The 27,607-nt window shown below is 50.1% G+C and overlaps 1 protein-coding gene across 1 annotated transcript in view; it reads right to left on the bottom strand.

Moving 5' to 3' along the window:
• Positions 1–9,746, bottom strand: part of Prrx2 (paired related homeobox 2) — a 37,495-nt gene extending 27,749 nt beyond the window's left edge. The window contains exon 1 of the mRNA XM_051185123.1: positions 9,360–9,746. Within this exon, the coding sequence (XP_051041080.1) occupies positions 9,360–9,603 (244 nt within the window). The 5' untranslated portion in view covers positions 9,604–9,746. The remainder of the gene's footprint in view (positions 1–9,359) is intronic.
• Between the last annotated feature and the right edge of the window lie 17,861 nt (positions 9,747–27,607).

The raw sequence follows: 27,607 nt of genomic DNA, 5'->3' as shown, positions 1-27,607 counted from the left end.
CAGCCCTGGTTAAATGTCATTTTTAATAACGCCATCCCTGGCATGTGGATAGCTGTGCCCAAGGCAAGAAGGGAGGCTGGCATGGGGGAACAGTAGTAGGGAGGACAGACAGGGAGGAGGGGTCTAGGGACTTAAGAACAAAAACTGGAAAGAAATGGCTATCCCACTGGGCACAGAGGATACTCATGCCCAGGACATGTCCCCAACCCCATCAGGAGAGCCACATGAGGTGTGATGGGCAAGGCCAGGGAGGGTAGCAGAGAAGAGGATCTCAGTATGATGGGAACCAGAGTGACAGAACCCAGCCCAGCTGGGCCCTGGCCACCACACCTGGAGGTGACAATAAAGTCAGGACACTGGGAGTGGGGATCCATCCAGGTCTCTGCCCTAATCACAAGCTTTATCCTAACTTCTCAGGATGCCTTGGGCTGGTACAGGGCAGGTGCTTGGGCAATGCCAAACACAGTGGACAGATGAAAGCAGCTATCCCGTCTAGACCTTGAGGCCCTCTCTCTCGTGCAGCCACCCTTCCGGGTCCTTCAACTTTCCATGGCACCCTACCCAACTGCTCTATCACCAAGAGAACTGTTTCCCAATCAGTAAAAGGGAGTGATAAGATGCAGTTGGCTCTGGAAGATCACTCATTAGCAAGGTATCAAACTTATCTGGGATGGGGACTGGCCTAGATGCTCTTCCCAGATGTGCAAAGCCCTGGTTTCAATCCACAGCTGGAACCCCAGTATTTAGGAGGTGGAAGCAGGAGCATGAGTAAGCATTCCAAGTCATCCCTGGTTATATGACTTCTGGTCCAGCCTGGGCTACATGGAACCATGGCCCTAATAACTAAATAAATAAACTAAAACAAACATAGCATCTTGCAGAGAGGGGACTTTCATAAGCACAGACCAGGGACTCTGATGCCCCAGAGTCTGTAAATCCATTTCAACCAACTTCCCAGGTAAGTTCTGGAATCTCATCATTATGGCCAGAGACAGATGGTGCAGTGAGCTAAGGCACAAAGGCTCAGAGACAGTGTCTGGGTTAGATCAGGTGGACACTGATTTTCTGACCCCTGTCTAGGGCCCCTCTTACATCTTGGGCATCGATGTCATGGAGATGACATGCTCTCACCTGCCACATCTGGAGCTACTGAGGAGTTGGTTTTGTTCTGGGGTTGAAGGGAACAGTGTTCCTTTGTGGAAGCTTTCAGGCCACCCAGTCCCTGACTGTCACCCCTCTGCTGTCTTCCACCAGACTCTTCTTTGACGACTGCCTTCCAGGCCTCAGCTCAGCCCCTGCCATCACTCAGCCTTTTAAGTCCCCCTTTCCTACACCCTCCCACTCCCCCACCACCAAAGACTAAAGATGTTCTGGCTGCCCATCCCACACACAGGCAAGCAGAACCCATCTTAAAGAAAGCCCCAAGCTAATCTCTTCCAGAGTGCACTTCATTTTTAGGGCACAATAAAAAATATCATTACCCGTAAAGGGCCCCATGTGGATGGCGTCCTGTCATCACCACCCTCCCCCTCCCAAGAGTCAGTCAGGGAACAAACAGATGTGGTGGGAACCTAAGCTCAGGGCAAGCAGGACATTGGTGTTTTCAGATCTCAGGGGAGACTAGAGAAGCGATGGTCATGGCCTAGGAGTTTCTCTGCTATGCTTGGTAGACCAGTAAGGCATGGAGGCTGTGGCCTTTTACTTGACAGCAGGTAGCTATTCTCAGTCTGACAAGCCTTGCTCCTCCCTGATGGATCAGTGGGTGCTGATGGTGCCCAGTCTGTGGCCCTGGCCACCATAAGAGCATATGGAGACGTGCCCACCCCCAAGCTCTTTCTAAACAGGAAGCCCCACAGCTCCCTCCTACTCAACACCTCATAAGAGCACTTAACCCTTGGCCCATGTAGCCAGGTAGCTCTGCCACTCTGTGGGTCTGAGTCAGCCTCACCCAAAAAGCCTGGTAGGATTATTTGCGCCAGCTGGGGCCTCACTATGGAGCATGTGTGTGTGGGTCTGTGACTGTGAATCCAGGACAGCCAGCACCACTACCCCAGCTCCCGTGTGGTCCCCAAATGCCAGCAGGTGACAACGTTCTCACCTCCAAACTACAACAGGGAGAAAAATGGAGAGGCTGTTAGTGAGGTTTTGTTAGCTGGGGATCAGCTCATTCCCGATGGACAGACAGTGCTTTAGGACAGAGCTTTAGGAGGATGGCTGCAGGAGTCAGTCTTTTCTTGGCAAACACACTCCATCCGCTCTATGCCAGCTCCTGAGGCAGAAGGACTGGACCTGTAAGCAGGCCGGAGACTGGATGGACTGGGTGGGTGCATAGGAATCAGGGAGCTGGGGGAGGGGCCTCCTGCCACATTCCTGCACAGGAACCCTGACAGTTGTCTTGGGTCTGTGGCTGGAGAGGGAAGTGACAGAGGACCCCCAGTTTCTCATCCCTAAGCTCCCGCAATGCTGGGCAGACCCCACTCTCCCTCATACCATTGTCACAAAGGCTGGGTGTGTTCGGTTCTCCCCAGCTCCCCTGACTACCTCATGGCCCCGGAGTGTACCTACACCTGTGTGTGTGTGTGGAGGGGGTGAGGCAGCCCTGGTCCTGCCATTTCAGTATTTCCAAGGCTACAAGAACAATTGGGACAGAGTAAGGGCTTTGAGACAAGACACACCCAGTTTGGAATCCCATGTAGAACTAGAACGAGCAACCCTATTACACATATGATCTTCTCTGAGGCTCAGTTTTCCTCTCTATAAACCGGGGATAATCAAAGGACCCATGTCACAGGGCTAGAGGGAAGACAAGGCAGGTGAGACTCCTGCCAATGCACGGCACCTGGCTAAGGTGCCTATGGGGTCCTAGCTATTTTCCAGGTGCCTCACACAGCCATCAGCCCCATCTCCACACGGTCCTGCTTGCTTCTCCTCAGCCTCCCAACCAGGCAGCCACCGGAATCTGCCCCATTTTGGATATAGGGTCTCATAGCCCAGGCTGACCGTGAACTCACTATGTAGCTGAGAACGACCTTAAGTTCCTTATTCTCCTGCATCTACTTCCTCAATGCTAGGATTACAGGTGTGTACCCCGCTTGGTTCTATGTGGTTCTGAGGATTTAATGTTGGGTCTTGTGCATGCTAAGCAAGCACTCTACTCACTAAGTTTCCTCCCCAGTTTCCTAGCGACCCTTCCTGTCCCTTCCTTAGGACATCTGTGGGAATACCAGCTTCCTTAAGCTACCCTCGGGTCTGCCTCCACCCAGGGTCAGCCATCATCAAACCACACAGAATTCTGCCTGGTCTTCCCTGACTTCACACCGCTGCTCAGGACAAGTGAGCAGGCATCCATCCTTTCTCTCTTTTTCCTTTTTAAAGTTTTTCAAAACAAGGTTTCTCTGTGAAGCCTTGGCTGTCCTGGAACTCCCTCTGTAGACCAGGCTGGCCTTGAACTTACAGAGATCCTAAGTCTCTGCCTCCAGAGCGCTAGGATTTAAGGTAGATTCTGCCACCATCACCTGGCTGACATCCATCCTTTCTTTCCAAGTGCTCAGAAACCCTGTCATGCACACAGGGTCCCTATCCAAAACCTTATTCCTCATCAGTCCGTCTCACCCCTCCAGCTCCCAAGCCTCACAGCCAGTCTCGACAGCATACAGGGAGCTCCTGCTCCTAGCTTCTCCCATCCACATACTGGGCTGTGCTGGAGAAAGGCCTGGACTTTGAGTCCCAACACCAACCTATCATCCTGTCCCAGCTGTGAGACCTTGGGCAGGTTGATCCACCTCTCTGAGCCTTCAAAGTATGAGAACCATAAACCCTGTAAATACCTCAAAGAGCTGTCTGGAAACTCTAATGAGCACCAACTATGCATCACACACTGCTTAGGGTCTGCTCACCCCATACGGAACACCCCTTGTTCCCATTCTACAGATGGCATGCTCAATGGGTTTGCCTACAAACCCAGCAGCCTCAGTTCAATGTCCAGACTAGTTTGATGTCCGTATTGGTCCCTAGAACCCACAGTGAAAGGAGAGATCCAACTCTCCACAGTTGTCCTCTGACCTCCACTCAAGAGCCATCACACCCATGCATGCATGTGTGTGTGCACGCACGCACACACACACACACACACACACACACCAATAAATAAATTAAGCTGTAAACCCACTTTGTAGATGGCTGCACTGAAGTATCAGGGTGTATGTGAGCAGGTCAGACTGAGGCAGCGGGCAGGGCTTCCAGCCTCACCCCAGGAGCTCCTAGATGGAGGAGGCACAGGAACACCCTGAGTCTGGTGAGGGGCTACTCAGTAGGTGCTGTCCCTGAAGACAAAGGCAGAAGGGACTGACCACTGCCCCCGCCACCCTGGAAGTCCACTGCAGCTCTTTTTTCAGCCTCTTCCTCTCCAGACTCTGGGAAAAGCCAGGCAACCTCCTCTCCTGTCTGCTCCTAGGCGCCAGGCTCAGCTCAGGACTGTGTCCCCAAGAACAACCACCACAGGGCTTTTTCTAGCTTGGATAGAGCTATGGGGAGAGACCCACAGCTATCTGTGCATCACTCATGTGTGGTTCAGGTGAGGACTCAAAAGAGATGGTGACTTGTCCAGAGTCACTCATGGCAAGGAGCTGGACTGAGGTGTAGTCATCCTCATCCAGCATTCACTGAGTAAGGGAGAGTGTCCCTGTCCTTCAGGAAATGGATTCATGGCAGGGTAGGGGTGGAGAGGGGAGAGCAGGAGTTAGAGCAAGCTTGCCTCTTAAAAGCACTATTCTGAGAAGGCCCTTTGTCCCTCCAGCCCGCTCCCATCTTACAGACCAGTTTTTGCCAGTACCCTGTCCCCAAATCAGTTACTAAGAGGCTGGTCAGATTCTGTTGTGGAAAACACCATTACAATTTCTTAGGAAATTAAACATGAGGGCTGCAGGAGATGGTTCAGTGGGTAAAGTGCTTGGTATGGAAGTGTGAAGACCTATGTTCAAATCCCAAGAACTCATGTAAAACTGTGTGTGGTAGCACACGTCCAATAGAAACAGGGGAGTCCCTGGAAGCTGGCATGCATAGCACCAACAAGACTGTCTCAATCAAGATGGGAAGTGATGCTGGATCCCCATGGTTTTCCATGCCCACACACACACCCACACTCACACACACACACACACACACACACACACACACGCATACGTGCACACAATGACTTTTTAAAATATTAATCATGAATTACCACATGACCTAATAACTCCATGTGGAGAAGCATACCTCAAAGAATTAAAAGCAGAGACCTTTGAAGTCGTACACACAGACACGAAGCACTACCCATAATCACTGTTCATTAGTGAATGAAATGACGATTGAAATGCATATATCCATACAGTGGAACATCACTCAGTCTTGAAAGGGAAAGGCGTTTGAACACATGGCACGTGGATGAACTGAGATGCTTCCTAAACCAAGTGAACCACACACAAAGGGACAAGCACTGTAGAAGAACCTTGTGTGGTCAGGTTCATAGGCAAAGAAAGCTTCTAGGAGCTGGATGTGGCAGGAAGGGACCTTTGCAATACAAGACATTGCTGGACTCTGCACTTGCAAATAGGCCATGGTAAATCCTGAACTAACCATGAATTATCACAGAAAAGATTAGCTGATGGTGGGGCATGGTATATGCCTGTAATCCCAGCCTTGGGGTAGGGTAAGAAGGTAAGGATTCAAGGCTAGTCTCTGCTAAGTAGCAAATTTGAGGCCAGCCTGACCACATGAGACAGTCTTAGAAAGCCAGAGAGAGACACAGAGAGAGGGTGAAGCCTGACAGATTGAAAGTCTACCAGTCTCTGGAACCCACTGATTTCTCAGGACTTCCAGTTCCCCCTATGGTCCTGTTTAACAAAGGGAAAGAACAGATCCCCACCCTAATCTAGACTCATCCCAATTACCAGTTGCCACTCAGCTCCCCAAGGACCTCCTTGGATTTCAGGTGTCCCATTGCCCAAAATCTACACACACAATCCTCTTGAGATCCATTTAGTCTCCCTGGCAACCCAGCACCCTATGCTTCTCCAAAGGTACCAGCCTGAAGCAGAGCCCGGGCTGCCCTGACTCAGGCCTCTCTGCCTTGCTCCTGGGGCCATGTTTATTTTCTCAGCGTGTCCAGGGCCTGGTTTCCGCCTTGCCCACAGGAGGGAATGCTTTCAAGAAACTGGAGGTTATTAATGTGGTTTCTTTTGTTGTATGCCATTGCAAAGGCAGAGAAGGAGGGTTTATTTTCCTAACGTGCTTGGCATAGCTCAGCATTTGATTTAGGAGGAACCCGAGACCCTGGTTTGTTCTGAGTCACTAGCGAAGCCGCAGCCTAAGAAGCCAGTTCTCAGGGGAGCAAGGGCTTGGAACATCATTAGCAGACAAGGGCTGGATCTACCAGTGGCTTTTAAAAAAAACACAAGGATTTTAGTTTGTTGATTGGTTGGTTTGGCTTCGTTTTTTAACTGGCAGGATGTAAACAGGAGTTCTCACTCATTTGTTCCCCAATAACCTGCATTTTTTCTATTAGGGGGCATCCCTACTCTGCAGAAACCACAGGGAGATTGCCTTTCAAGGGGGTCTGTGCCCTGGAGGGCTCAGGATTGGGGAGTTACCAGCACAGCCTATGGCCCACATGTGCTCCCCTGAGGGTAGGTCCTGGCACCCTTCCCTTTCCTCCTTCCCTTGCTTCCCTGCTCCCTTCCTGCTGGGGATGGAACCAAGGCCTTGTGCACACTGGGCCTCTATGCTCCTCCTACAACTGGTACCCTCATTCCACGGGTTCCAGCAATTCCAGCTGGGCTCACCAGGAGGTGGAAAGGACAGGTCCCTCCTCCCAATCTTTGGAGGCCTTGGGACTGTGAAACCAATCCATGGCTGTGGGAAAGACAGTTAACCAAAGGGATGATCAGGAAGTTGCCTTAGCCTCCTTCTTCTGCCTTCTTATCTGTACACCTCAACCCAGAAAGAGCAGTGATTTCTTGAACCTGGCCTTGGATCTAGCACCTGACTCCATATGTCCTGCATCCCATGTGCAAGAAGTTGCACCCCAGGAAAAGCCTGGAAGTTCTCATGAGTTTTCAGGATGCCTGTGGCCAGATCCCGAGGAAATAGGGGTCACCCGCTACCCACCCAGCTTCCTAGAGGCTGCCAATGACACCATCTGGGCACTCACACCCTAGCTCACACTTGCCATCTGGGATTCCCCTGGAGGAAAAGGTCCATTTGGGGAGACACTGTGACCCTTTAATACAGTTCCTACTCCTCCAACCATGAAACTATTTTCTTTCTTTCTTTCTTTTTTTTTTTTTTTTTTTTTTTTTTTTTTTGTGGTTTTTTCAAGACAGGGTTTTTCTGTGGCTTTGGAACCTGTCCTGGAACTAGCTCTTGTAGACCAGGCTGTTCTCGAACTCACAGAGATCCACCTGCCTCTGCCTCCCGAGTGCTGGGACTAAAGGCATAGGCCACCAATGCCTGGCTCCATGAAATTATTTTTGTTGCTACTTCATAACTCTAATTTTGCTACTGTTATGAATTGTAAATATTTTTGGAGATAGAGGTTTGACAAAGGGGTTGAGACCCACAGATTGAGAATGTCTATTGTAGGCTCCATGACAAAGAAATCAGATTTAGTGCTGTGCGTTCCCTACCAGGGCCACACCTCCGCCCTCTTACATCATAATGCCAGTGTTCTCTCCTTGTCTTCCTCTGCTGCCCCTTCCTTCTTCACCTTGATTTTGTTCTTTCCTCTGTCATGCCACACAGCCTCAGTCACCAAGGTGAAACCAGAGAACCCTGAGCATGTCACTTTACCTCTGGCCAGAAATGGCTCCTTTCCTCTACTTTTTCATCAAGGATAGAGAAGCTGACTCCCAGGGCTGTCAACTCACTCATCATCCATCACCCAACACAAGAGGGAAGAGAGTAGCCAGGCTCTTGCAAAGGGCGGGAAGTGGCCACCAGCAGGGAGCAGGGAGGAGGGAGGCAGGAGCAGCCAGGGGCTGGGTCCCATGCTTCGCACCAGTGGATGTACTCTTGCTCACAGCCTTGGCTCCAGACAGTGCCACTGCCATCTCTGGCTTCCGAGGACGCCCTCTTGTCTGAAAGCTGAGGCTCCCAGGCTGCCTGAGTAACCTCCTGACCCTGAGCCTACTACCGGAAGTGAGTGCTTAGGGTGGAAGGGAAGGTGGGGGATAACAACCCCCCTTCTATCACCTCTCCACACACCAGTCAGGTGTCTCAGCACAACCAGTACTGTCCCCTAGCACCTAAGTGATTTTGGTGACTCTAGCCATCCCCCTGCCCTGCTCCTCACCGAAGCTGTCTAGGCTGGGATTTTTGTGTCATTCGAATCCTTCATTCCCAGTCTCCCCTCCCCCAAGCCTATCCCTACGTCTTAATTTCCCAATCAACTTCTCCCTCTTTTATGAAAGGCTGAGCTGAGGACTCTATAATCCTGGGTGGTTGTGTGTGTGTGTGTGGGGGGGGTGCTATTTGGATTGTTTGTTTTTAAAGCCCCTTCCAGATGACCTTTAACCTTAGCGGGGGGAGGGGGCAGCCCTAGTTGGCTATACTCCTCCCAGAGCTCCTCCACCCCAAACCGAAGGGTGTGGTTGTGCAGGCATGCCCACCTCACAAACCCTAAGACCTGCCTGCCTTAGCTCTAAGGGGCTGAACCGAGTTTGACTTAATGGCTTGTCCCTTCCACAGCCTCAGTTTTCCCAAAAGCAACAGCACCAGCTTCTGAGGGTAGGTGGGTTTGGGATGCGAGGGTAGGTGGGTTTGGGATGCAAGGGCAGCCAGCTTTCCAAAAGTCACAAGACTGCAAGTGGACCTTGTTCAAAGCGGGTCTCTTCCGAAGGAGGAGCTTTTGAGACAACAGCAGCTCACCACTGGACAGTACATTCTGGGACTGTGGTTCCCGCTCTGGACAACCCAGTTCTTCAGTGCCCACAGCTGGGATCCCGCAGCTAGGAGGTCCCTGTAGCTGAGGTCACAGTCTCTCAAACTGTGTGTCACACACCCCACTTCCACAGCCGGGATCCCACAGCACAGGGATCCTGTAAGCCAGAGGTCTCTGTAGCTGGAATCTCGCAGCTGGGGGTGGGGGTCCCAGTACCCGCGGGTCCCACAGCCACAACACAAGCTGAAGATTCCTCAGCCTAGAAGTCCCAGAGACTGGATCCCGCAGCCAGTGAGTCCCACAGCCCGAGTCCCTCCGCCTCCCGGGAGCCCCTCAGCCCGGGGATCCCGCAGTCGGTTTCTCGGCGAAGGGTTCCCGGTAACTCCAAGTCCCGCAGCCCAAGTCCCGCTGCCCCGGCCCGGTTCCCACGCCGCACACTCACCGTCCTGCGGCGCCGCCTCGCTGCCGCTGCTGCCCCCGGACGGCTCGCGCGCCGTTCCCTCCCGCGCCTCGGGCCCCGCCACCGGCCCTGCAGCCATGCGCCCGGCCGCCGCCACCTCCTCCAGGTCTAGAAGGTGGCTCACCGAGAAGTTCTTGCGCGCCTGGGCGCAGTCTCCGGGTGCGGGCGGGGGTCCCGGGCCGGGCGCCGGCGGGTCCAGGGAGAAGGCGGCGGCCGCGCTGTCCATACCCCGGCCGCGCCTCTGCCGGCCGCCGCCGCCTCCTGCTGCTCGCCGCGCCGGCGCTCAAGTCCGTCGGTTGGGGACGCGAACTTTCTGCCCTCCCCTACGGGCGGTCCGCTCGCTAGGCAGCTGCCCGGGCCACACGCCCCTTCTCGGGGCGGACCTCGCCCCGGGCTCCCCTCCCTGCGTCCTGCGCCGTCCGGCGGGAGGCGGGGCCAGGACGGGGTCCTCGGACTCCCAGACGTAGTTTAGGGTGTCCAAGTCCCGCGAGGGGTGTCTCTTTAAATCCCCCAACCAAGGTCCCCAGAGGTGTTCGGTAGGGAATCCGTCTCTGAATGTTGTTGCTTATTGGGTGGCGCGGGTTGAGGGGGCACTCTAAGAAAGGTGACGGACCCCCTCCCCTCCAGTCCACTTCTCTTTAGACAGGGTCTCATATATTCCAGATTAGCCTTAAATTTGCTACGTAGCCAAGAATGGCCTTGAACGCTTCCCATCTTCTCCCTCATTGTCCCCACCCTAACGGAAAGAATCAGAGGTTTTCGAGGACCACCCTGTTCCCTCCACGCTGAAAGGAAGGTTCTGGGACGGAGGCCAACGCCATTTCTCTCATCTCCCAGTGGGTGACACTTCTGCGCCTGTCCCCAGCGTTCCGCTTGAGAAAGACAAAGCTTGGGAGGGCCGACCTTCCCTCTAGGGTGCACAAGGGAGAAACTCAGTAAGGGTGACAGACAGATGAGAGGTGGGGGGAGGGGTTAGGGAGCAGACGGGGTTTATCTTTAAACTTTTTCGAGAAAACCCAGAAAAAACGGCACTGGGCGAGAAGAATGGAAACTCAGTGTTCCAGAGACTCCAAGTCCTGCCCCAGGACTGTACTGCCCTTCTGTGCTCTTGCCACCATCAGAAAGGCATGAAATCATAGCATCAAAGAGAACCCTACCAGGAGGTCTGGAGGCAGGGGTGGGGTGGCAGGGAACCCTCCTGAGACCCACCCTGAAGGACACCATGGGACTGACCCACCCACATCGCACCCTGGGCCTCAGCCCATGACACAGGGAGAATGTTGCTAAGGGTCTGAGAGATGATCTAGCTTCCATTCCATTGGATGGGGAAGCAGGAAGGCAAGGGCTCTTTCTAGGGCCGGATAACCAATGAAATTGCTCTGTTCAAGATGTTGTGGGACTGACCCAGAGCCTAGATGGGCCATGTTAGGGTCTGGAGGGAAACTTTGGCCACAGTGGCATCCTTCACCTATTCATGTGCAGCAGTGACTTTCTGTATCAGCCCTCAATGATAATGCTGTGGCTCTGGCCTCTGTGTTCAGATCAATGCAGTGCTTGAACCCTGAGCAAGCAGCTTAGCACCTAGCTTCCTCCAGTGCCAAATAAGAGTGAAGAAGTGTTAATGAGGACCAGGGAGAGGGCTCTGAGGGTAAGAATGCTTACTGTGCAAGCATGATGATTTAAAACCCAAATCAAGGCCAGATTACAGCAGCACCTGCAATCCCAGGCCTCCTACAGGAGGACAGGAGGCAGAGAATTAGAGAAAGGTGGCTTGGTAGTTAACAATGCTTACTGCTCTTACAGAGTTAGGGGGATTCAACTCCACAGGCACCAGTACTCACAAGCACATACCCACACAAGACACACACACATAATTAAAACATGAGATAACTCTTTTAAAAGAAGATTAAAAAGAAAGAAAAAGATGGAAAGTGGAGTTGGAAGAATCCCAGAAGCTCTTGGGCTAGCTAGCCTAGTGTAAATTGCTGAAAAGAGTCCATGCTGCATATAAAGTGGAAGGCAAAATTTCCACTATCATATGCATGCCCGCATACACACACACACACACACACACACACACACACACACACTACACACATGTCGATCAATTTTAACACTAAGTTGGGGGAGCTGGAGAGATGGTCCTGCTCTTGCTGAGGACCTAGGTTCAGTACCCTACATCCACATAGCAGCTCACAGTTCCAGGTGTTCAATGCCACCCTCACTCCAGATGCACTCACATACACTCAGGCACACACAAACATGCAAAATCAAATGGTTTTAAAAATAAATTTAGGGGCTGGAGAGATGACTCACAGGTTAAGAGCACTAACTGCTCTTCCAGAGGTCTTGAGTTCAATTCCCAGCAACCACATGGTGGCTCACAATCATCCATAATGAGATTTGGTGCCCTCTTCTGGCCCGCAGACATACATGGAGGCAGAATGTTGCACACATAATAAATAAATAAATCTTTAAAAAAATAAATTAAAAAATAAGTTGACACCTGGCACCTAAGAAGCAATAAAGGTTAATGGTATTTACATTAACAGTTTGAGCCCGACTCCTGACCTGCCTTCTTCAATGGGTACTTGTCCTTGCCTTTGTCCTCCTGCACAGGCCTTTGGACTCCCACTCCAGTGCTGGGTGTGGGCCTGGTGTGGTTTCCAGAGTAATGGAACAATGCATAAGGACAGTGGCCTGCTGGTGCCTTTTAATTATCTTGGCTTTGGCTATGCAGCCCTGGTTGCTACTGGTGGGATTATTGACCATGCAAAACCAGATAGTGTGACTTCCCTGGCTGCTGGACTCTTCTTCAGAAGCCTAGCAGGCCTTAATGCTTAACAGCTGCCTCAGGATCCCAGGAATGTGAGGGTTTTCCTAGCTACATCCAGGATCTTGGCTGGCATCATGGGGATGAGATCTGACAACTCCAGGAATTTTATGCCTGCAGGTTTAATCACAGGTGCAGTTTGCTGATGGTTGCCAAGCTTGGAATTAGTGTGCTGAGTTCTCCGCATCCATAGTAGCCACACCCCTGCTTGGGCTCATAAAGAAATGAAATTCTCCGAACTTCTACATTTACACTGTCTAAGAAAAAAGTGCAGTGTATTTACATATTCTCACATTTTATAAATGCACACTGAACCTGATGAGGTGACAATGAGCTTTTACTGTTGTAACTGTTCAGGGGTGGCGAGTGCCTAACCTGAGAGCAGATGTTGCCTTCATGCAGTTTCACTCTTGTGGGATGACATCTCTCCTTTCTGTACTAGTAGACCAGGGGGGAAAATGTTGGGTAACACTGGGGGGCCCAGAGAGAGCCTCATGTCCTTCCCAGAAGTATGTGAAATCTCTTGGTGACATTTGTGATGTGGGACTTTTGCATAGGTCTACTATGTTACAATGAAAATAAAGCTTGCTATTAACAACAACAAAAATAGTTTGAGACAGGGCCTCTCGATGGAGCCCTGGCTGCCCTGAACTCACTATGAAGACCAGGCTGGGTTTGAATTCTCAGAGATCACCCACCTTGCCTCTGGAATGTAAGGATCAAAGGTGTGTGCCACCACACTCAGCTAAAGTTGTTTTGCTGTTTTTCTGTGTTTTGCAAAGTTCTGGATGGAGCATGCAAGTGCTGGGCAAGCGGCACACCTCTGAGCAGATTCCCTAGCCCAGCAATTACTATTTCTGGAGCATCTACTCCGAGCAGTCAGTCAAGCTGCTGATTTTATCTTGGACCCTGAAGCTTGGAGGCTTGGATTTGGCTGAGCTCAGCACTGTTGCCTGGTTGTGTGGCTTTAAGGAAGTCATTCTTTTATCCTCCCGTAGTCCACTCCACCATCAGCAAAATAGAGGAACTAGTAGAATGGCTCCAAATGGTCACTGCTCATGCCAATATCGGGATGAGGGCTGGGTGGAGCGAGGTGGCAGAGAGGGACAAGAGACATCAGCTGCTCCAGCAGAGCTGAGACCCAGAGGAACTCAGCCAAGGGAACACCCATAACCTAAGAAAAGCAGAAGGGAGGGGTTGGCTAAGAGAGTTTCCATAGTGATTTGAACAAATTCTAGATGCTAACCCAGAGTCGGGTGAATAGATGACAGGGCCTGCTCTGGATTCCACAGGGCCTGCGGTTCTGTTGGAAGCTGAGATCTGGATTTCAGCTTGAGGAACAATGCTGACCTGCTCCCATCCAAAGCTCATATATCAAGGAAAAGAAGAGCTATCTTCTCTTCACATGGAAGTGATGTCGAACAGCTAAGATTTCATTTTATTCTTTGCTTGCTTTTATATTAATTTACTCTGCCTGTGCACATATACAGAGGACTTGGACGAAGTCAGTTCTCTTCTGCCACTGTGTGGGTTCCAGGAATGGAATTCAGGTACAGACTTGGCAGCAAGTGCCTTACCTGCTGAGCAAAGTCACTAGCCCTGAGATTTTTTTTAAAGCTTAAGTAAAATTAAGAGAATTAAAATCACCATTATCTCATTCCCAAAGAGGCCTGACATGTAACAGTCAACACTTACTACCTTAAGTGTGTGTGTGTGTGTGTGTGTGTGTGTGTGTGTGTGTGTGTGTATCTTACTATGTATATGGGTTTTTTCCTGCATTTATGTATGAATGTGCCTGGTGCCACCAGACGTCAGGAGAGAGTATTGAATCTACTGAGCTGGAAGTATGATGGTTATGAGCTGCCATCTGGGTGCTGGGAATTGAACCAGGGCTGTGCCATTTATCCAAGAACTACTTCAAATATTTTTAACGTTGACTTTGTCAGACACTGGTGATGTGTGTCTGTAATCCCAGTATTTGGGATACTGAGGCAGAAGGATTGTGAATGTGAAGCCAGCCTGAGCTATATAGCAAGTTCCAGGCCAACTTGGAATATACACTGAGACCCTGTCTCACATAAGAAATTAGTTTAGGGCAAGGTGGTAATGACACACACCTTTAATTCCAGCATTAGTGAGGTAGAGGCAGGCAGATCTCAGTGAGTCTGAGGCCAGCCTGGTCTGCAAAGTGAGTTCCAGTTTGGCCAAGGCTGTTACAAAGAAAAACCCTGTCTCAAAAACAACAAAAACAAAAAAGAAGAAATTAGTTTAATAAAGGGAGATTGGAGAGAACCATCCTATTTATTTAATATTGAGTGGAAGGACTAGAAAAAGTAATAAGACAAGAAAAAATTGTCTTAGTTCCTGTTCTATTGCTGTGAAGAGACACTGTGACCAAAGCAATTCTTATGAAAGAAGGTATTCATTTAACTAGGGGCTTGCTTAGTTTCAGAGGGTTAGTACATTATTATCACAGCAGGGAGCATGGCAGCAGGCAGGCAGGCTCTGAGAGGTCTGCAGAGGGAGACTCTGGGCTTGGCATGGGCTCTAGAACCTGCAAAGCCTACTCCTCCAACAAGGCCACTTCCTAACCCCTTTAATCCTCTCAAAAGCTGCACTCCCTGATTAATTCACATTTAAATATATGACTCTATGGGGCCATTCTTATTCAAACCACCACAAAAAAGGGGGGGCTGGAGAGATGGCTTAGGGGTTAAGAGCACTGGCTGCTCTTCCAGAGGTTCTGAGTTCAATTCCCAGCAACCACATGGTGGCTCACAACCATACGTTGCCCTCTTGCCCTCTTCTTGCAGGCAGAACATTGTATATGTAATAAATCTAAAAGAAAAAAATTTAAAGTCCATCCTTCTAGCTGGCATCTATATATGTAAACAAGTAGAGGAACATTGTCATAGATGTCATAAAATAAAAATTGATCTGTTTTATAAACTACTCTATCTTGAAACAGTCTTGCCTAATATATTTTTTTTTTCTTTTCTGAGAATTGGTGCTCACAATGTAGCCTGGGACAGCTTTGAACTCTAGATGCTCCTTCAACCTCCTGAGTGACAGAATTACAGGTGCACACCACCACTCCTGGCATCTGTCGTGTGTGTGTGTGTGTGTGTGTGTGTGTGTGTGTGTGTGTGTGTGTACATTTTGGAGGGGGAGTTCAAGACAAAGCTTTAGAGCCTGTCCTGGAACTTTCCCTGTGAACCAGACTGGCTCCTGCCTCCCAAGTGCTGGAATTAAAGGTGTGTGCCACCACTGCCTGTCAGAATCAAATTCTCTTAACTGCTCAGTCATCTCTCTACATATCACATATATGTTCATATATCACATTTTGTGTATATGATGTACATGTGTGTATGTCTGTGTATGTATATGTGCCAGGGCATATATTTGAAGGCTATAGGAGGGGGTCAGGTACCTTATGCCCTTAAAAATCTTCCCGTCTCTGCTCCTCAAAGCACTGTGGTTTCAGGGGCCAGCTTGGCCACATCTCAATTTTTATGTAGGTGCTGGGAATTTGAGCTAAAGTCTTCATGATTGAACAAAAAGCACATTTACCCACTGAGCCATCCCCAGCCTGAGGCATCCCGAGTCTCTCCAGCTATGATTTTAAAAAGTATTTTATTATTTCATGTGTAGGAGTGTTTTGCCTGTTTACATGTATGTGCACCATAAGATGCCCGTGGCCAGAAAAGACTGCAGCACTGTGAACCACTGTGGGTGCTGGGACTTGAACCCAGGTTCTCTGCAAAAGCAGCTAGTGCTCTTAACCACTGAGCCATCTCTTCAGGCCCCCAGCCATAATTTTAACTGAGAGCCTAGCAGCATATTACTACCCACTATTGCTCTGTATCCATGTAAGAAAAATAATACCCAGAGATAAGACATCTGGGTGTGATAGACAATTGATGGTCTCCCGAAAGTGTTGACAACATAATTTCTGAAACCTGTGGATATGTCACTGAGGAATTCAGGCAGAAGCTGGACTGGAGATGCTAACCAGGTGATATTGAACAGGGGAGCTGGAGTTAGGCTATCCATCTGGGCTTAATGCAACCACAAAGGTCCCCCCAAAATGGAAGAGACAGAACAGTAAATGTGGCCTGTAGGGAAAGAGGGCCAGCCAAAGAAACACACTTTGTCCCTGGAATCAGAGCCAGTGAAAGAAATACAACCTGGTCCTGAAATTAGAGCCAAAAAGGACCAGTGAAAGAAATACACTTTAGCCCTGAAATCAGAGCCAAATCTGACCCTAAACCTGTGCAGAAAACCAACAAATTCCTGAGCACAAGGTCTAGCTAGTCTGAGCTCAAGGATTGAAATCTGACCAATCCCCACTCTGGAAATCTCCCTAGGAAAACTCCACCCCCTAAGACGCCCTATATAACCCCCCCCCAAGTCTGTTCAGCCTCCCCAGCTGTGTCCTCTGCCACTGTGGCAGAGGGCAGCCACTCCCCTGGATTCTTCCTTCCCAATAAATCTCTTGAATGGGGTTTGGGTGAGACTTTGTTTTGCTGCTTTTGCGGGAGCAGAGACATAGAAACTACCCTGAGTGGAGCAGTCAAAGTGAAGTTGTTACACTCCACTCCCTGGGGGACTGGAGCAGAACTGTAACAACTTTGCCTGGTGCCCAAAGAGGCCAGAAGAAAGCACCAAACCCCTGGAGCTGCACTCTGGAACATGCAACATGGGTGCTAGGAACACAAGTAGGGGCCTCTGAAAGATTGCAAAATTGCTGAGGCCTCTCCAGCTCCTTTGTATCTTTTTGTTGTTTACAGTCACTGAGCTGGAACTGGTTCTGTGTCTCTGTGAGTTACATTTGTCTCATTCTTTATCCATCACAACAGCTCCTCAAGACACTTGGCTGTCAATCACTCAAAGACCAGCTCAGTCACAGATAGGGAATGAAGGAAGTCCCTGGTGGGTCCCTGCAGTTCTCTGCCACCTGGTGACAGGCAAAGCTGGACATGTGGGAGAGCACTGAGCAAGGATCACTCCCAGAAGCTCCCACCAGGAATCTTGCTCCCGACTGCTCATCTGGGAAGTCTGGAACACTATAGAGATGTAACTTAGAGGTGCCCAGGCATGACTGCAACACTCTAAATATTGTGTCAGGCTGGGATCAAGCAGGGCACTCTGGGAAAGCTAAACTCTGGTCTTCCCTCTGAGACAAGGATCAGAGCCGAATGAGCAAAATGGTTGTCTTCCTTCAATCAGCTCACTGCCCAGAGCTTTCTGAGCCCCAGTTTCCCTCATCCGGATTTCTGGAGGATCCCTGGCTTCAGTGAGACCTTCTCAGTTCATAACAAGGGCTCAGGTGGTTTAGTCAGCTCTCTCTACCCACAGTACACTCCCTCTTGGAGTCCATCAACTAGGAATCAAAAAGATACACATATAGAGAGACGGGACTCATATACCTCAGATTGGCTTACAACTTGCCAAGTGCTGGGATTATAAGTGTGCTCCACCGGGCCAGGTGATATGGTGCTGGGGATGGAGCCCAAGACTTTGTTACTGCAAAGGAAGTACTCCACCAACTAAGCTACATCTCCAGCCCATAGACAGACAGAAAGACAGACAGACAGATATATACATAAACACATTCCTAGATGATAGAGATAGATACATACATAGATGATAGATTATGGATAGGTACATGCATACATACATAGATGATACAGATGATAGGTAGGTAGATAGATAAATAGACAAACATCACATCTATATAGAGGGATGTGGTGCACACCTGTGGTCCCAGCACTTGGGAGGCAGAGGAATGAGGATCTAGAGTTCAAGATCAGCCTAAGATACATACCGCAAGACTCAGTTGTGAATCAATTAAATTTAAAAATTAATAGAGTTGTGTTGAACACGTACAGACTTTTTCCCTGTCATTATTCCTAAGCAATACAGTATGGGACTATTCCCCAGCATTTGTGTTGCATTGGGAACCCTTGTAACCTAGAGATGGCTTAGGCAGAAGGCAGTTATGCAGTTATAAACAGATGACCCTCTTGGCATAAGGGACTTGGTCCTCTGTTAAGTGAGCATTAGTGGGGCATCTCCCACGACACTGAAGGACAGCTGTGCCTTTCTGTACACATTCAAAGATTAAGATACACTCATGGTAGCAGGGCCTCAACTGTAATGGGCCTTACCCTAAGCCAGGAAAGCTCAGAAGCCTCATCTACCTCCCAGCCCCTTCAGAACATGCAAGGAAGGGAGACACAGACTCAGAGAGCTTAAGGTCTGTCACCCTATGCTTTGTCAGGCTCCTAACTAGCATGCCAGGGGGTTACATGGGAACTTAAGGGTGAAAATACATGTTTTTTTTTTCTTGGAGAATTATCCTTAAAGATAAATGAATAAATATATAAAACAGCCAAATAATGGGAACCATTGTATTTCCCTTTTGTCTTGATTCCTGGAAACCCTAAAGTCAATGATGGCATGTATCACAGTGAGTCTGTCTGTTATAACAGAAGGAAGGAGGGAGGGAGGGAGCAAAGGAAGGAGGGAAGGAGGGGAAGAGGGAAAGAGAGGGGAGGAATGAATAAAGGAGGAAGGAGAGAGGGAAGGAGAAAAGGAAAGAAGGAAGAAAGGAAAAAGAAAAACATCCAATGGGCTGAAGAGATGGTGCAGAGGTTAAGAGCACTGGTTACTCTTACAGAGTTCAATTCCCAGCATCTACATGGTAGTTTTCAGCTGTCTATAACTCCTGTTCCATGGTATCTGACATCCTCACACAGACATACATGCAAGTAAAACACCAATGTACATAAAACAAAAATAATATTTAAAAAGAAAAGAAAAACACCCAAGTAACGCATCCCACTATGATTTATTGAGTACCTACTGCATACTGATAAATTGTAAGTGGGCATCAGGACACAAGCCCTAGTGCCCAAGGACTTGGCCTGCCTAAGCTTGGGATAAACTCTGCTGTGCTCATCCACTCCAATACTTAAAAGTGTTTTCCAAATGGGGCTGTCACTCTCAGTACTCACAGTGGTGAACACTTGGACATCCCAAGCGAACCCTAACCCTCCCTCAGCTCAAACTCCTGCCTCTTCCTCTGGATTCAGGGAAATCAGAAGGGAGCCCCTAAGTGTTGGCGCAACAGTCAAGGCTGGAGGTGCCCAGGACCTCCCTGAAGCCCTGGGGTGCTGCCCTGATCTTGCCTAGGCCCAGCAACATCTTACTGTAATTACTCTCGCTGTGGAGGGAGACAGTGCCTGGGAGGAGTTGGGGTGCAGAGAGGCCCGGGCAGGGCCCAAGGCTTCAGACAAGGCTCCCAGCTCGATGGCTAATTGGGGCTATAATTGCTCCTTTCATTTATAACTCACTCTTGAACCCTTGCCAGGAGGGCACGTTCCGCCTACCCAATCCAGGCAGGCGCTAAATAATTAAGCCAAGGGTCTAATCTGGGGAACTCCCTGCAGGCTCCCACTTCCTCAGTTGGTTGATTGCTGATATTTGGTAGTGGCAGGGTGAGGGGGTGGGGGGGTGAAATATGACTTATTTTTAAGACCAAAGGGAACAGAGTTCTAAAGTGGGGAAAAGAGGGTAAAAAGATGGAGGGGAGGCCCCTTCCAGCTTTCTTTCCCTCTGATTTAGTGGGATTTAGTGGTCTGCTTAAGTTTCTTGAGGCATGCAGATTAACACATGCTTCTGTGGAGAGCCTTACATTACCCCCATCTCTCTGTCATTCACAGGACAGTGAACCATTGAGAAAAGATTCAGCCTCTGCTGTTTTTGCAAAGGGATGAGGCCTGAGGACTTTTAAATAAAACAATCTATAATAATGAAATTTCCTTTTTCTCTTCCTCCTCCTTTTCCTCTCCATGGGGACCAGCATTATTTTTCTCCCAGCAGAAAATGTGTGGCTAATGAGGATGGTTTATTTGAAATCTGTACATCACTACCTTGTCAGGGGTCTGGGACAGGAGCAGGGATGAGGTCTCTCACTCCTTTGTTTCAAGGATTCATGTGGTCTGCCTGTGGTAGGGCCACTGCCTTGGGTCCCTCCTGGGGAATCTTAAACAGGCTTTGACAACTGTTCCCTGTGCACCCCACCACCCTTGCCCATATGATCACCCACATTCCTCAGTATGGGTTCCCACCTTCCCCTTCCCACCCTACCTGCCTATGATACCTGGCCCCCAGATTCCAGAAGGGATCCCTCTTCCTCCAGGAGGAATCACAGCTCAGCGCATGTGCAGTGCGCAGAAGTAGTCTGGGTGGAGCTGCATGCCCCCTGTCGACTGCAGATGGCTTCCCAGATTCCTTCAGATCTTCCTCTGCTAACAGAGCTGTGTTATACGGTGCAGCAGGCGGCCTGGTCTGCTGGTGGTGCACATACAGCTGTTTTCCCTTCCCCTGACACTCAAATGTCTCTAAATCCCAGGCTTAGTAACCATCAACAGGGTTTTGTTGTTTGTGTTTGTTTTATTTTGAGTCAGAGCCTCACTATGCAGATCAAGCCAGCCTCAAACTCATAGTTTGGCCTGCCTTGGCCTCCCAGTGCCGAGACCAAAAGTGTGTGCCACCAAGCCCGTGCCTATCGACAGTTCTATGGAGGACCTTCTAGAGCTGCTGGGGACAGGCTCAGTCCAGAGGGGCCGCTGAGCCTGTACTAAAGGGAAACCGAGGCGACAAAAGGTGAGGGCTCATGGTGGAAGTATGACCGCGTAGCATCCAGCAAAAGGGGAGCAGGTGTAGGGGCAGTTAGCGGGGACTTTTAGTGTGGGACAGACCCACAGAACACTAGCTGGCCCAACTTGCTCAGGCAGAAGCTGCAGTCAGCTTTTTTCTTTTTCTTTGTTGTGGTCTTTGTCTTGCTGTGCCTCTTTCCCCACTACACCAGAGAGTTCAAATGACATTTCAAAAATCTCTCAGGAGCAGAGATGTAACTCATCCTCACACCTATACACCAAGATCCTGGACATCCATAAGCTCCACCCCCTGCCTGCTGTGCGCAGGCGAGTGATAACAGTGTGGGGCAGGAACTAGACAGAGTAGCAGTGCCAGGGTTTGAGCCGCTCTGGAACATGGATGTGAGGGCCCCAGCTGTCACATGTGGGCGCTCCTCTGAGGACAGAGCCTCTGCAGGCACAACGCTGATGTAAAGGAGGTCACACGGAAGGAGCAATGTTAGGTTTGAAGAGAGCAAAGCTTTCCCCGGAGGCAGGAGGCTGGGAAATATGTTCTCCCTCACAGCCCTGCCTGGGGAGCAGGGAACCTGGCTGGGGCCTGTGGGCCTGGGACCTGGGAGGCAACTGGCAAATAAGCCTGGATTGCTGTAGAAACTGGCTGCAAAAGAGGCCTAGGCCATTGTGGGATGTCCCCAGGAGTCAAGGCTGGTCAGCCATACATCCATTCTTGTATGGAGGACTGACTCAGCTGGGGATTCTTGCTCCATATGAGAGAGAGAGAGAGAGAGAGAGAGAGAGAGAGAGAGAGAGAGAGAGAGAGAGAGAGAGAGAGAGAGAGAGAGAGAGAGAGAGAGAACACACCCTGTTGCATGAGTTCACCCCCACATTCTGGACAACTTCAGCCTCAGCTGCTGGCTCCTACCAGCTGCCTGCTGGATACATTGTGGTCTCCCTAGAGAAGAGCCCCATGCCCAGCACCAGCCAGCATGAAATAACTGCTAAATGAGGTCATTCCAATTGAAGTGGCCCACAGAGCACAGCTAGACAGTGTCCAGACAGGCCCAGGATCAAATCCCTATAACCAGCCTAGGTTCAGCCACAGGGGCAGCTCGCTTCCCTCTGAACTACAACAGAGAAATGACAGAATCCACAGCAGAGGGTGTCCCGGTGTCTGTCATCTGGTGTCAGTCAGGGCAAATATGGCTATGCACAGGACTGGTGCCAGGGCCTGTTCATTTCTGGAATTCTGTGGGACTTAGTCTTCCCCCCCTGTAAAATAGATGTGTGTTTTCTATTTGTCTCATGTAGCCCAGGCTGGCCTTGAACTGATCCTTTTGTCTCCACCTCCCAAGTGCTGGGATCACAGGCATGCACCACCACACCAGGTTTTATGCAATGCTGAGGATTGAACCTAGGGCCTTGTGCATGCTAGGTAAGTGTTCTCCCTACTGAGCCATGCACTGAGCCCCAGACCTATGCCTCTTGACCCCTGCTTCTCTGTTTGTCTCCATCATAGTGTCATTCTGGCTTGGGTTCCAGTCCCTTCCTGTCTCTCCCCTTCTCCATGTGTCTAGGGGTGCAGCTCCCTTCTTCTCTGCTGAATTCCCTGATCCAGTGGTGATGTGGGCCAAGGGAAAGAGGGAAAACAGCAGGCCACATATTGGTTCCAGATGTGGCCCTCTCCCAGCCCTCTCCAGCAATTTAATTAAGTTCCCCAGACATCCAGGAGAGGTTCTTAATGATCAGATTTCCCTTCTCCCTCCTCCAGCAGCCATGGGCCCACTCTGTCTCCCTGACGGATGGCGACAGGTCCTTCCTGCCCTAAGTCAGTTTTATCAACGGGGCAGGCAGGGCACAGAGGACTGGTCTTTCCAGGAACAAAAGCCCCCGGCCCCAACTCCTGCCCATCCTTCCTCCCACCAGGAATCCAAGCCCTCTTGCTGGCTCTTGGCAGGCCAGGTCAGCTTTGCTTAGCAGTCAGAGGGGGGCAGAAGGCCTCTCTCCTGAGCTCTCAGCCGCCACCCCCCCCCCACACCAGGCTGCCAGGGCTTGAGGCCAAGTAGGCACCAGTGGGCCTCTGAGATGAGGGACCACTGGGGTCAGATCGCATGCACACTCTTCTGCCAGCAGTGGAGCAGACCTCAGCATCAGGGAACCTACAGTCCTCTGGGTGGTCTGACCAAAGCACAGGAGGCTAGAGTCTCAGAGGTAGAGGTGACTTGGTATTTGGGACAGGTCTGGGCCATGTTTTCCACATATGGAGCTGGAAGTCACAGTCAGCACCCTTGACTGGCAGACTCTGAAGGGCCCCTGGATTCTGGAGTGGGAAAGAAACTAATCAATCACCCAGTTCATCCATTGCTTGGACAGATAGGCCTTCGGGCTGAGCGAAGGCTAGGGAAATCCCCAGCCCAGAATCCTTGCTGTCCTCCAGCTAGGGACACTGTGACTCTGTGCACACCATCCCCTGTCCCTGGGTTTGTGGCCTCTAGGCATACAGCAGACGCTGGGGCAGCCAGGGTACTCAGGGCCTGTGATGGTTCTGATGATGAGAAAGATGCCATGGGGCTATCTCTTAGTGTGCACATCACAGTCCCAGACTGCCCACCAGGGGCATAGCCAGGGCCCAGAGTAGCCATAAGTGGCCTCAGAGCTCCATGCCATGACCCAAAGCTACAGACCATTTACACAGGCTGCAAGGTTGAGCAGTTGAAACTGGGATCTCATCTTAGAGAGGGGCTCTGGTCAGATGTCCCAGGAGAGGGGTAGGAAATCTCTTCTCAATTAGCTCCCAGTGCCTCCGTTTCCCCTCTGAGCCCACAGAGGGAACTTACAAATTAGGGCCATCTGTCTTCCACATTGGGACCAGAGCTGAACAGGGCCAAATGAGCTGGGCCTGCTAGTCAGAGGCACACTTCGCCATAAGGGTGGAGAAGCAGAAGGGAAAGAAAGGGGGAAGTCAGAGGGTGATGAACCATTACAGTACTTCAGGAAGAGGCTGAGTTCATCTGCTCGGTGCCCAAAGACTGAGGCTAGACCTCTCCGCCATGATGGAACAGTCCTATGGTGGCAGCCATGGCTTCCAAATATTTCACTTGATGGAGAGAAGCATGCAAAGGGAAGTAAATGTGGAAAGAAAGGGGCGTTCCCCCTTTTCCCCCTGAGGGCCTTCTAAGGGGCGCAGCTGGCTAAAGACCAGCCTCTCATGAGAGGCACGGAGGACTTGGGATGGGGCCAAGGCACCACCTGTCCTGGCAGCGGCGCTTCCAGATGAGAGAGCACCAATGAGAGGAAATGAATTATATGTTGTGTCTGAGAAAGTGAGCCTGTGTGTGTGTGTGTGTGTGTGTGTGTGTGTGTGTAGTTTGTCTGACTGACTGTAGAGTTGGGTGTCTTTCCAAAGATCAATGAGGGACCAGTCCACCCTCAAGGACACTGACCTTTCACCCTTATGAAAGCCCTGGAGACCTTCTGCTAGTGGGGAGTCAAATGAGGATTATGCCACCTCTGGCTTGGGGGGACAGACCAAGGAGTTCAGGGGCATTGGGGAAGTAACCTTCTTGGTGGCAGATGGGGTCTGGAGAAGGAGCAAGGTCTATGATGCTGGACCTGCCTTCAGCTGTTCCTTAGCTTCCGCTTATGTCCAACTTCAAGTCTCTAGTAGGACTGTGATGGTATGAATCCATATGGCCCCCACAGACTCATGTGTCTGAATGCTTGGTCACTAGGGAGTGGCACTATTAGGAGATGTGGCCTTCTTGGAGGAGTGTGTCACTGGGGGCGGGCTTTGAGGTCTCAGAAGCTCAAGTGAGGTCCAGTGTGACTCAATTCTATCCCTGCTGTCTGAGAATCCAGAACTCCAGCACCATGTCTGCCTGCATGCCACCATGCTTCCCACCATGATAATAAACTAAACCTCGGAACTGTAAGCCAGCCCCAATTAAATATCTTCCTTTATAAGAGTTGCTGTGGTCATGGTGTCTCTTTACAGCAACAGAAACCCTAACTAAGACAAGGACATACTGCAAAAGAAAAAAAATTCATAGAAGTACAAAGATGGATGGGCCAGCAAGATGGCTCAGTAGATAAAGGCACTTGCTGCTCAGACTGAAGACCTAAGTTCAATCCACAGGACCCACACGGTTGAAGGAACAAACTTCAAAAAGCTGTCCTCTGATGTCTGTAAGTTTGAACATGCAAGCATTCAAAAGTGCGTGCATGTGCATGCATACACACACACACACACACACACACACACACACACTTTTTGGGTTTTAGACAGAGTCTCATTTTGTTGTTATGGCTGTCCTGGAACTTGATATATAGATTAAAATGGGCTTGAAGAGAATGTCCACTTGTTTCTGCCTCCTGAATGTTGAGATTAAAGGTGTGGTTGTCCCTGTTGTCACTTTGATAGACAGCTAAAGAGGCTGGCCATCTCTTCCTGTGCTTGCTGACTTTTTACCTGTGGTTCACATCTGCATGTCCTGTGTCTATACCCTGTGAGTGATTTTTACTGTCTTATTGATTTGAAAGTTCTTTATATGTTAAGGTTACCTCTGAACATTTATTCAGAATAACCCATAAATCCCATGAGGGAGTAGGCACAAACCTTTCCAGGGTCTGAGCATTGTGTGTTTGTCCCACATTGGGTTGAGGAGTTCTGGAGTTGGGTGGCAGGATGGGGCTTGTCTGCTCAAGTAGAGAAGGAGGGGCAGTGGTGAGGAGAAGACAGAAGGGTCAGAGCTGAAGTAGGAGCTATGACTGACAGCCTTAATGGGAGGCAGATGGAGGAAACAGAATTGCCCTTGCTGACAGGAGGGGTCAAGGGGCATAGGGCTTTCTAAAGACAGGAGCCTGGGGAGCTGGCTGGCTCCACTGATGCCTAAGGGCTGTGAAAGGGCAAAGATCAGTTTTCCCTCATCCTGCAAGTCTGGACCCTCTTAGGGACCAGTGACAGAGAAGCTGAAGGGACTTTGAGCTGCTGGAGGACAGTGTGTAGAGAGGCCCCACAGACAGGGAAGAATCTCTACCCAGCTGTGTTTCACTGAGAAATCTCTGTAGCCTCTCTGAGCCTGATTCCTTGCACATGAAAAGTATAGTGTTATTTGTCTAATAGGATTTATCAGAATCAGTTTGTAGAGTGTTTAGCCCAAATGCTAGGACCCAGGGAGGGTTCCATAAATGCAGGTTAACTCTTATCTGTTTGTTATGCATGTATTTACATTTATGTATGCATGTGTCCACTCATGCCACTGTGTGTAGAGGTTGAGGACAACCTGTGGGAGTCTGTTCTTTTCCTCTGTCGTGAGGGTCCCAGAGATTGAACTCAGGTCATGAGGCTTGGTGGCAAGCCTCCACTCTCTGAGCCATTTCACTGGCTCTGCTCTTACTGTTACTCTGTCTCTCTGTCAGCCACTGGTGACATCAAGATGCCTTTCACCAGACCTAGGACTTTGAGAGCCGGGTGAATGATCAAGTTGTAGGAGAAGACACTGAGGCTAGGACCATAAGGACCACATCTGGGCTCACCATTACAGAGGTTCCAGTGGTGCTCCTGGGGACCTTCAAAGTGTCCTTATTTAAAAGAAGAGTCTCAAAGATCTCATAAGGGTAAACTGAAGTTGCTCTGGGTCAGGGCTGGAGCCACTGAGGAAAGAAGGGGTGGACTGAACCTGAAGCAAGAAGCCACAATGTCCATTCTACATGGTGCTGGGTGTGGAGCCCCAGGTTCCATGCATGCTACCCAAGCAGTCTATCAACTGAGCCGCATCCCCAACCCCCAGATGCAACTGTGTTATTGTTTTTCCTGTGTATGAATGAGTTGCCTGCATGCCCGTCTATGCACCACTTTTGTGCCTGGTGTCCACAGAGTCCAGAAGATGGCATCAGATCATCTGGGACTACAGTAACAGATAGAAGGTTGTGAACCACCATACGGGTCCATAACTGCTGAGCCATCTCTCCAACCCCTGGTATAGGTTCTTTGTTTGTTTGTTTGCAACCCAGTAAACTATTACTGACCTGACATTTACACTGTTGGGTGCAGGCAGAGTCATCTCCAGCTGATTTAGTATTTGACAGGAGTGTGTAGGATCTACACAACTGCTATGCCATTCTATGTAAGAGACTCCAATGCACACTGGGGTTGGTGTTCTGGGGCATCCTGGAGCTAAGCCTGTGATCCCAGCACTTGGGAGGTGAAGGCAGGAGGCTCAGGAGTACAAGGCTAATCTAGCCATTCTGAGAGTTCAAGGCCAACTTAGGCTACATGAGCTCCTGTCTTAAAACAAACAAGAAACTTTGTTCCCAGCCAGTCAACTCTTGCACAATGGCAGATGGCAGGTGCCAAGCAGAGAGATCACAAACCCTGATACAGGGTTGGAACACTGACACCTCCCCATAACTGGCCATCTAGAATCACCAGGGCCTTGCTGCAGGAGTCAGTTTCAGCCTCTCAGATTCCTGGGGGGGCGGGGAGATGACTGGTCCCTCCACAGTCTCTTCCTGCTATGTCTCCACTCTTGCTTCCCAGCTCAGGGTCTAGGACCTTAGGCAGGTGAGATTATGCCCATTTTACAGACCAGGACATGAAGGTTCCTTGATTCTTTCCAGCGAGAAATGGGAAAAGTGGGTAGCCTGTTTGGCCAGGGGTCAAGAGACAGAGAATAAAGAATTGTCCCCAGCGTCTGTAGTGAAGAGTTGGGTGCCACGCAGCCTGAATGCAGACT

The sequence above is a fragment of the Phodopus roborovskii genome, unplaced genomic scaffold (genome assembly GCF_943737965.1).
Source record: "Phodopus roborovskii unplaced genomic scaffold, PHOROB, whole genome shotgun sequence".
Classification (NCBI taxonomy): Eukaryota; Metazoa; Chordata; class Mammalia; order Rodentia; family Cricetidae; genus Phodopus; species Phodopus roborovskii.
The sequence above is the reverse complement of the archived record's forward strand: the minus strand, read 5'-3'. Positions and strand labels throughout refer to the sequence as shown.